The sequence below is a fragment of the Plecotus auritus genome, assembly GCF_963455305.1.
Source record: "Plecotus auritus genome assembly, chromosome: 14".
In the NCBI taxonomy this organism is placed as follows: domain Eukaryota; kingdom Metazoa; phylum Chordata; class Mammalia; order Chiroptera; family Vespertilionidae; genus Plecotus; species Plecotus auritus.
The window spans coordinates 16665285-16676301 of record NC_137780.1 but is presented as its reverse complement, the minus strand read 5'-3'; the positions used below and the strand labels follow the sequence as shown (position 1 = coordinate 16676301).

Sequence of the window (11017 nt, the reverse complement as noted above, 5' to 3'; positions counted from 1 at the left end):
AGGCCAAGTATAAATTCTGGCCAAAAGCAAATCCCGTGGCGAGCCGGTGAGCCCGGGGTGGGCGAGGGCCGCGAAGCTCACTGGGCTCTTCGGAAGTCCTGCGCTGGCTCGCTGCGGTGGAAGAAAGCACTCACGGAGCCTCTGGGAAACGGCTTCAATCCCACAGCTCCTCTATTTGGGGAAAATAACGTGCGATCATTGCTTGTTCAGATATTGCCAAGGACTGGGCTCTTTCCATTGTCCAACGTGGGATACAGGTAGGGAAGAAGCAACAAGTTGTTCGTTGTACGCGTGCGGCAGGGAACTGAGTAAGGAATCTAGACGTGGCGTTTAGTGAAAAGCGCCCGACTTCACGGGCATCTGTCACACCCACGAGGAGCGGAACTGATTTGAGTTTGGGGTGGACGCATCAGAGCCGTGGAGGACCTGCGGAGGCTCACATCTGGTGAGCTACCGCTCATCACACAAGTCCCACGCGCATTGGGAAAGCCATTACGTTGCCTCCTCCGCTCTTGTTTTTAAAAATTAATTGTTTCTGCCCTGACCAGTTTGGCTCAGTGGATAGAGCGTCGGGCTGCGGACTGAAGGGTCCCAGGTTCGATTCCGGTCAAGGGCATGTACCTTGGTTGCAGGCACATCCCCAGTGGGGAGTGTGCAGGAGGCAGCTGATCGATGTTTCTAACTCTCTGTCCCTCTCCCTTCCTCTCTGTAAAAAATCAATAAAATATATTTAAAAATAAATAAATTAAAATTAATTGTTTCTTTTTAATCCAGATTTCATCAGTTTTCTCTCTAATGTCCTTTTTTTAAAAGAAATATATTTTTATTGATTTCAGAGAGGAAGAGAGAGATAGAAACATCAATGATGAGAATCATTGATCGGCTGCCTCCTGCACACCCCACTGGGAATTGAGCCCAAAACCCGGGCATGTGTCCTGACCAGGAATCAAACCATGACCTCCTGATTCATAGGTTGACGCTCAACCCCTGAGCCACGCCGGCCAGGCACTAATATCCATTTTTGTTTTTTAAAGATCTGACTCTAAATCCCACATTGCATTTAGTCATCAAAAAACTAGGCTTTAAAAATGTACTTATAACACTAATACATACATACGATTAAAAATAATAGTAAAGGCGCATCAAAGGGAATAAAACAGTCTCTCAACCCTTCACTCGAATTCCAGCCCTGGGTCTCCACGCTTTCCTCACCAACAAGGGTGTTGGTCAGGGACACACAAGCACAACGATTAAAACTCCATTTTCAGCAAAAGGAGGAGAGAGGAGTAAGGCTGGGATCTAGTGCAATGCAGAAGATTATAATGCCACACAAACTCCCAGGAAAAGCCATAAAAACATGCTTGTTTAGTTCGTTTGGGTCATTATTATGCCACAACAGAAATGCTGGGATGTCTTATCACCAGTTTAAAAGACAGAGAAAAACTGTCGTTCACACTTGGTTAGATGTTTTTTGTCAAACCATCTCCAGTTTCCATGTGTGGCCAGGCCTTCATCGTCTGGGCAGGTCCTTGTTCCTGGCCCACTGGGGCCCCCCAGTGAGCACAGCGGAGGGATGAGACTTGGCTGGGGGCCTGGCAGATTCCCACACCGGTGACCCTTGACCCTTGGCAGAGCTTCTGGGTTGCTGGACCATCCCTGGTAGTTAAACCTCAGCTGACAGCCAGCAGCCAAGACCTCTGGCTTCTTCCGGGGGTTGGCTTCCTGGTCTCCATCACTATAGCAACAGAATTCAGGTCTGCCTAGATCTGGCTCCATCACCACCGCAGGTGACTGGGAACCTAATGAGCCTGAAACACACACACCCCGCCCCCACGGAGAGGAACAGGGCCTTCACCTTCTACCTAACATGACAAGGAACTCAGCAGTGGCTTTGGTGTCATTGGCCTGTCTAGATGGTGGATTATTTCCTGGTCTATAAAATTGAGACACTCCCACTCTCTCTAAAAAACCAATGGGAGCCCTAACCGGTTTGGCTCAGTGAAGGGCCTGCAGACTGAAGGGTCCCCGGTTCAATTCCAGCCAAGGGCACATGCCTGCGTTGGGGGCTCGTTCCCCAGTAGGAGGCATGCAGGAGGCATGCAGGAGGCAGCCAATCAAGGATTCTCTCTCATCATTGATGTTTCTATCTCTTTCCATCTCCCTTCCTCTCTGAAATAAAGAAATATATGTTTTTTTTTTAAATCAATGGGAAAATATCCTCAAGTGAGGATTGACAAATAAATAAATTCACTGTAAAAAAAAAATGGGGCACAAATACCTAATTCATAGAAACACCCATAAAGCACAGCCTAGCACAGGGACACTTCAGAAACAGCTTGTGAGTTGGTGACAGAATGACTGCCTCCCATCCCATCCACCTTCTGCCTAAATGTCCCCAGGGACCAGGCGGGGGCATAAGGAAGAAGGGGCAGGGGAGAGAGAGAGGCGTGGCGGGAGGTGGGTGCAGCAACAGGCGTGGATGTCAGGCGGCCTCTCCGAGCCTCGGGGCTGGGCGGGGGTCTGGGCTGCAGTCCGGGACACCACACCCCCCGGAGAAAGTCCAGCGCGGAACTCCTCCCGCAGCCCCGAGAATGTCCGGGGCGGGGGGAGGGGGGGACACCCGAGCTCTTCCTGAGGTTGCCTCAGAGCATTCTAGAATCATTGGCGGCAGGACGGGGACCCTGAAAGACCCTCCCAACAGAGGCCCCTGAGGGTCATGGACCGTGAATGGTGCGGGGAAACCAGGGCTCAGGTTCTGGGAGCAGGAAGCGTGGTCTTGTGGGTTCAGCTACAGCCGACTCTGCAGAGGACAGGGGGGCTGGCGGGGCGCGGGGGGCGCAAATGCGGGGGACGCCAGGCAGACGCTCCGCAGACTCCAGGGAGAAGCGGGGCGCTGCCCTCTCACCCTGATAATCCAGGAGGGGACGCAGGCACACACCATCGCCATACTGCACCTCAGGACAAGACGGGACCCTGCCAGGAAGCCCAGGGGCAGAGGCAGGGGGCGCGGACACCCCCCCGGAGCCCTCAGCGTCCTCCCCTGGACCCGTCTGGAGCATAGCGGGGCGCCTCCGGAAAGGCCCCGTCCTGCGTTTGCTAAACGTGACCACCCTGCGCGCCTAAGGGACCCTTATTCCCAGGCCCACGCGGACATTCCAGGCAAAAGGGTCGCCCCCTCCCCAGGTGTCATTGCCCCCCTTCGGGCCCCTCATCTGCACCCCTCCTCTGATCAGCATGTGTGGGAGGCTCGCGGGGGTCGGGCCGGCTGTTTGACCAGCCTCTACGGGTCTGGCACGTAGCGGGGTGTAAACAGACGCCTTTGATGACCCGCGGGACGGCGGGCAGGCTCGCCACCGGGTCGGGGAGAGAGAGGCCGGCCTGGCCCGGTGCGGGCGGGTGGCCGGACCCTGGGCGGGGGCGCTCTGCCCGCTCCGGCCCTCGCCGCCCCTCCCGGAGCAAACCTCCCCTGGGATGTTGATTGCGGCGCACGGGCCGGCGGGCACATGGACAGGGAGGGGCCGGAGGGGGCCTCCGGGCCCAAGTTCACGCCTCCCTCCCGCACCCCACGGTCGGCGGAAGCGATTACTCCCCGCCGGTGTCTGGCGGGGCCGAGGGCGGGCTCACACCCCAAGGGCCACGGGCCTCCCTCCGTGCACCCTTTGATCGCCCGGCACCCGGCCCCTCCCTGGGCCCTGGGGCCGTATAATTGCAGTCCGTGCCCCTCGCGGTGCACACGGGGTCGGGCAGCGATGGCCACAGCGGGGTCCCGCCAGCTCCGGTTCGGGGACAGCGCCGCGTTCCCCGTGTACCGGCCCACGCACGGCGGGACCCTCTCGCCGCCTCCGGGCCCCGCCGCCGCCCTGCTCCCCGCGCACCCCTCGGGACCCGGCCCGGATCGCTGCGCCCCTGCCCCCTTCCCCGGCTTCCTGGGGCGGGGCCCCGGGCCCTCCGCGCCGGCCCCCGCTGGCCTGAGCCCGCCTGCGCCCCCCAAAGTCACGGCCGCCCCGTCGGCGTCGCAGCGCCGCAAGCGCACGGCGTTCAGCCCGGAGCAGCTGCGGCTGCTGGAGCTGGTCTTCCGCCGGACAGCGTACCCCGACATCCACCTGCGCGAGCGCCTGGCCGCGCTTACCCTGCTGCCCGAGTCCAGGATCCAGGTGAGCGGGCGGCGGCCGCGGGGCCGGGGCGGAGGGCGGGCGGCGCGGGCTGCGGGGCGGGGCGCGGGCTGCGGGGCGGGGCGCGGAGCGGAGGGCTGGCGGCGGGATTCCCAGGGCAGCAGCCGCGGCCGCTCACTTAGGATTGTTGGCAAGGACTTCCCTGGGCCTCCGCGTCCTGGTTGAAACCGTCCATCAGTTGGGGGAAGGGAGGATCTATCACTGGTGTCGTTAGGGACCCTGTCAGCACCCACCGCGGCGGGGCCTTGAGGCTGGAATGAAGTGACTGGCGCGCGCCCGTCTCTGCGTGTGGAGCGTAATGGCGAGGCCCCTCCGCGGTGGCTGACCGGCCCCTTGAAATAGTCAGAAAGTCAATCCTCGGCCGCAGGCGGCAGGGAGTTTCCGCACTTTTTCCTGGAGAAAGAGGGCGATGCGGCACAGTCGGGGTTCCCTCCGGGGGAGGGGGGGAGGCGCAGAGGGCGGGCTGAGTCACCAAGTTACCGCGGGCCCTGGGCCACTTGCCCGGCAGGGACTCGGTCTGGAATTCGGGTGCAAAGGACATAGCGTTTTGCGGTCAAGCTGGAACCAAATGAGCTTACCACAAGTTGAAAATTCTGGTCAAGGTGCACTTGGTGCTTAACTGAGAGAGAATTCTGGAGCTTGCGTGCTGCTGAGGCCTCCGCCTGGGCGCACCGGCTCCGGCAGGAGCGCTCCCCGCGGGGGGCCTGGCTCGGGCGCCCCGGGTCCCTAAGCAGCGCACCTACAGGATCTGCCGGGAGAGCAGGAGGGGACGCCCACCTGGCACACACGTCCTTGACTCACTTAACAGGGAGTACAGGCATCTTAAACGTTGGTGTTCTGCGTTATTTGAACATCTATCGCCTTTACGCACAGTAGGTCTCCCTCTCAGACTCTAGTGCGCGCTTCTGTTTCTGGTCCCCCGTGGGGAGGAGCCGGCCGGTTCCCGGGACGCGGGGCAAACCCTGGAGGCAGCCGCGGCCCCAGGCCTCACCCGGCCTGCCCTCCTGCAGGTGTGGTTCCAGAACCGGCGCGCCAAGTCGCGGCGCCAGAGCGGGAAGTCCCTGCCGCCCGCAGCCCGGCCCGCGCTCCTCGCCCACCCCGAGGCTCACGGAACCGGCACCAGCAGCGGAGCGTCGTGTTTGAAGCCGCAGCCGCCTCTTCAGGTCGATGTGAACTGCCTGCCCTCTGACCCTGGCTCCCAAGGCCAGAACTGCGACCCCTGCGCGCTCCCTGAGGACGTGGCCTCCAAGCTGGACTCCTGGGAGGAGCACCTCGTCTCCGCCTTCGCGAGCTCCTGAGGGACCTAGAATCCAGGACACTCTCGGAGCAGCCACGACCGGCAGCCCGGGAGACACCGGAGCCCTGTCCTTTCTGGCTTCATGTTAAGGACACATCCATGTTCATCTCGGTGGTTTTGACAGTCACCTGTCACCTGTGGAGGCTCCTCCCCTTTGCCTCTGAAGCTCCGCCCAGGCCCAGGTTTTCTCTGTAGCCCGCTCCCCTCCCCGCCACTTCTGGCTTCATCTTCACCTGTCCACTCCAGATCGGCTCCTTCAATTCGGTCTCCGTCCCTGCTAACTTCATGCCAGTCCTGTTCTTTCTTAGGTCGGTTTTTCAGAACGCAGTCTCTTCTTCGCAGAATGCCTCGGCTCGATTGGCTCGATTCCGTTCCCTTTCTGCTTGACCACCGCCCTCCTCTCCTGCTTCCTCCAAGGTTTATACCTTAAACTGTACCCACCGCCTTCCAGCCTCACCCTGTCACCACGGCTCACTGTTTCCTATCCGGCCCGCATCTCCACACTCAGTTGTGGCTCCCAGGACTCTGTCCAGGTGGTTCCGCGAGCTCCCTGTGTCTAGGTTCTCAACTTCTAAAGAACTACCCTCTTTAGATGAGACGGGTAAATTGCAAAGTGGGAGTACACTTTTGGACTGCTGGATTAAAATACAGAGTTTTGTGCCTGGTTTTTAAAATTGTTAAGACAAGTGTCAAATACTTCACAATTTAACAAACAGATCTCTGTAAAAACTCAATGTATAGTTTTTTTAAGTAAAGCTAAAAGTTGTTTAGAAAAAGCGAATTACTGCAAAATGAATAAGATTTAAACATTCTCAGAATCAAATTAAAATAACTGTAAAGAAAGTTAATTGACTTAACTCACATACCCAAAAGATAATAAAACCACATGTGTAAAAGTAAAGAAAAAAAAAGTACTCTCTCCAGAAATTGCTACCAAATTATGAAAACCTCCCATTACCCTTCCAGACGACTGCCACCCATAACCCACAGCACAGTCACGCAGCTCTTAGGGTCACCCACCCACAGTTATGCCGCCTTCTCAAAGACACTCCCTTCCGTTTTTGGAACCAAACAAACACCTCTTTCAGAACCCTGGAGACCCCTTCTTTCTGAAGCCTGAAATTTTCTGTAATCCGATTTCGCCCTGTTACTTCAATCGCTCCAACAGTAATTAACCTCAGCACTTGTTACTGTGCGTTTATGCCAGTCCTGGGTTATTAAATGTCTCCCACAATGTTTCACTGTGATTCTATTGAAATGCATTCTGGCCTTCAGACAGCGTTTTGCTGCCCAGGTGATCAGTATACATCACGTGACCATGAAAAGCATTTTGAAAAGAAAAAAGTCTCTGCAAATGCAGTTTCAGCCAGGAATCTCGTGTCCGCAGGCCGCTGTGCTGAGAAGTTTAACTTGGTTAAAAACATATCTTTGGCTTGTTCAAAGTTTAATCACATGAGTTTTTCCTTTCAGATTTCTCTTTCCCAATTTATATATTAAGAATGTATATAAATGACTGTTTCTAAGTTAGCCTGAGATAAATCATTGTTTTAATATTTTGAGGGTTTTCAAATTCCTGAGGGCCAAAGGAAACTGTGTGAGGGAACCAGAGACGAGGTTTCCTTGTAAACTGCGCTTTGGAGAAAGCTGGAGAGAAGCCAGGGCCAGGACTCCTGATTGCTGGCTCCTGCAAGAGTCTGAGCTAGGTGCCATGTCCTGGAGATTTACATGCCGCTGCCCTGATATTCACAGAGGTATTATTCAAATGGCTTGCACTTCCCAGAGTTCCAAATCCACTATCAAGAGCAACAAGGAGATAGTTCAGGCTTTAGTAGAAACGTGACTTCTGAACCTAGAAACTATCTGAAACCGCAAATGAGATGATCACATGGCGATGATCGTGTTAAGTGCTGGCTATGTGCCAGACAGTGTGCTCAGGGCCCTGGCGGGGTAGCCAGAGCTGAGAGCTTCCGTCAGTGACTGGGAGATGGCGACACGGCCAAATGAGACACATTCACTGAAAGACATAGCACTTTGAACTTACAGTCCACCAAGGATCACATCTGAAAGTAAACCTTGCCGCAGACTGGTGCAGCCACTGTGGAGAACAGTATGGCGTTTCCTCAAAAAACTAAAACTGGAACTCCTATTTCTCCCAGTGACCCCACTTCTGGGAATATATCCCAAGAAACTAGAAACACCCATCAGAAAGGATATATGCACCCCTATGTTCATAGCAGCACAATTCACCATAGCTAAGATTTGGAAACAGCCTAAGTGCCCATCAGCAGGTGAGTGGATTAAAAAACTGAGGTACATCTACACAATGGAATACTCCGCTGCTATAAAAAGGAAGGAATTCTTACCATTTGCAACAGCATGGATGGACCTGGATTGCATTATGCTAAGTGAAATAAGACAGAGAAAGATAAATATCACATGATCTCACTCATTTATGGAATATAATGAACAACATAAACTGATGAACAAAAACAGATCCAGAGACAGAGAAGCATCGATCAGACCGTCAAACCTCAGAGGGAAGGCAGGGGAGGGTGGGGGTAAGGGGGAGAGATCAATCAAAGGACTTGTATGCCTGCATATAAGCCTAACCAATGACACAGACACCAGGGGGCTGAGGGCGTGAGTGGGGGGGTGAGGGGCAATTGGGCGATAAGGACACATGTAATACCTTAATCAATAAAGAAAAAAAAGAGAAAACAAACATGTATTCCAAGTGTTTCAAACACATTCCTAAACATTTCCCTGCTCTCTCCATGTGAATTCTGAGTGTTTAACCCACTCTCATACATAAATCCCAGCTCATTCAGTGTAAGTTATGTGGTTTAAACACTGTGGTACACATTAAAAAGCACTTTAAACACGAATGATTACTGTTTTACATTTCCCAACAGATATCACAGCTCTATCGACATGTATTCCATGAGTTTCAAACACATTCCTAAACATTTCCCAGCTCTGTCAATATGAATTCCAAGTATTTCATAGATTTTCATAGTTTTCTGAGCTCTTTAAATGAGAATTCTAAATGTTTAAACCACTTTCTTACATATATCCTAGCACTTTCAGCATGAAAAATCAAAATAAAACCAAAAAAGTAAACGTTGTAATTAGCTTATTAATTATATTATTGCATTTATATTGTTATGTTGTTTTCCCCAGCAAACAATTTAAAGTATTTTGTTACATTTTTAATTTTTAAAAATTGTGGGATCTTCTAGTCCGCACCTCTATCAAACTCTTAAGAGATCCTGTCTGTTAAATGTGTCACAGGCATCATATGTTTAGTCCTCACAATTGCCAAATAAGGACTATTATTTTAAGATAAAAAAACTTAATTCAAGTAGTGGTTCACAACCACCCAGCTAATAGAGGACTGCCGGGACTCGAACCTGAGACTGACTCAGTCCACATCAATCCACTCTCATACAAGGCCTCCTGCTGGCCTGGCCTTTTTAATCCAGACTAGTGATAACATCATAGGTTCAAAGGGAACCCCTAATCAGAATCTCTAGGTCTGACCACTGTCTCATCTTTCAACGCAATCATCGTGGAAGACCATGCTTTTATTCCAGTGGCACTCCCGTTGCTTAGAGCTCTTTTGAAGCTCTTTTTGTTCATTTATTCCACAAATATTTGGTGCCCATGAACAGATGCTTTACCAGGGCCTGGAAATACATGATGAGAAAACCAGAGTCCTTCCCCTCACTGAGCAACGAAGACAGCATGTACTCAAAAGAAATGTAAAATGGCCAACGTGCTGGAGGAAAGGTGCTTGAAGGCCTGAAGATGTGTTGCAGTCGAGGGAAGCTTCTGAGAACGGATGCTGCAGGTAAGATCTGTAGGATGATGGGGACCAAGGTGACGAGGAGAGGAACGCAGCGGCACTGTGGAGTCAGGTGTAGGACTGACAAGTGGGGAGGGCGGGCCAGGCCACGCATGGCTTTGCAGGTCTTGCAAGAATTCTGCATTTGTCCTGAGAGCCCTAGGACTTTAGATGGAAACAGGACCAATTCTGCATTTTACAAATATCACTTAACGATGGCTGCGTTTGAGGAGGGCTGAGTGAACTGCGTGCCAGGCTAGGGATGACAGGGGGCGCTGAGAGTGGTAATGATAATAAAGAAGGAGAACAGTGCATGAATTCGAGGGAAAATATGTAATAGGCACATCTTTTGGTAGATTCTGAATGGTAGCAAGTGAATCTGATTTTTAAACTAACGAAGTAATTAAGAACCAAATCTAACACATGGTGTGCTTGCTTCTTCACTCAACCTGGCTTTGAGGGCTTTCTTTAGAGCTCCAGAAAGGTGGGAGGCAGTGGCAGCATCATTCAAAGTGATGCTCAGCGACCCAAAATGACTGCTTTGGATTACATGGATTTCTTCTTCCCTAAACAGAAATAAAATTCAAATACATTCTTAGCACCGTTCCTGCCATCAACATGATGGCACTGAAAGACAACAGCACTTAACTATGTGCAAAATGAGGTATACTTTAAGTGTGACGAGTAAGCCTTAAGAAATGTAAGATGTGAAATGTATGTCTGCCTGTTGTGACTCATTGTTTGACCGTTGACCCCAGAACCAAGAGGTCGCCTGTTTGATTCCTGGTCAGGTTGTGGGTTCGATCTCCAGTGTGGGGTGTGCAGGAGGCAGCCAATCAATGACTCTCTCTTATCATTGTTTTTTCTCTCTCTCCTCCCCTCTCCCTTCCTCTCTAAAACAAATAAAAATATTTTTAATGTAGAAAATCCTTACCTCATGCTAGGCAGAATACATTAAAGTGACCTTTTACTCGGTCTGTATAAGCCAAGTAACTCACTTACTTAGTGTTTTCCTCAGGGATGGGAAAACTCCTTAAAATAAGATTGGATGGTTTTATTATTCAGAACAAGTTAGTAATTAATCTGTACTGTTTCCCCTAAAAATAAAATTGAATAGATATTATAATTCCTTAGAACTTCTTAAATAGAAGGAATACTTATCAACTTATATTAAACTAGAGGCCCGGTGCACAAAATTTGTGCACGAGGGGGGGGGGGCGAGTGTCCCTCAGCCCAGCCTGCACCCTCTCCAATGTAGGACCCCTAGAGGGATGCTTGACTGCCCTCTCACAATCCAGGACTGCTGGCTCTCAACTGCTCGCCTGCCTGCCTGCCTGATTGCCCCTAACTGCTTCTGCCTGCCAGCCTGATCACCCCCTAACCACTCCCCTGCCAGCCTGATCGACGCCTAACTGCTCCCCTGCCGGCCCGATTGCCCCTAACTGCCCTCCTCTGCCGACCCGGTCACCCCTAACTGCCCTCCCCTGCAGGCCTGGTCACCCCTAACTGCCCTCCTTTGCCAGTCTGGTTGCCCCTAACTGCCCTCCTTTGCCAGTCTGGTCGCCCCTAACTGCCCTCCCCTGCAGGCCTGGTCCCCCTGCCCCCCCCCCCCCCCCCCGCCAACTGCTCTCCCTTGCAGGCCTGGCTGACCCTAACTGCCCTACTCTGCAGGCCTGGTTGCCCCTAACTGCCCTCCCCTGCAGG

The 11017-nt window shown here is 52.6% G+C and overlaps 1 protein-coding gene across 1 annotated transcript; it reads left to right on the top strand.

The window, feature by feature from the left end:
- Positions 1–3749: 3749 nt before the first annotated feature.
- On the top strand, positions 3750–5470 carry MIXL1 (Mix paired-like homeobox; the record flags this gene model as incomplete). The annotated part of the gene is made up of 2 exons (XM_080651047.1): positions 3750–4154; positions 5183–5470. The coding sequence occupies 2 exons, from the start codon at positions 3750–3752 to the stop codon at positions 5468–5470; spliced, it is 693 nt and encodes a 230-aa protein (XP_080507173.1).
- Positions 5471–11017: the final 5547 nt, after the last annotated feature.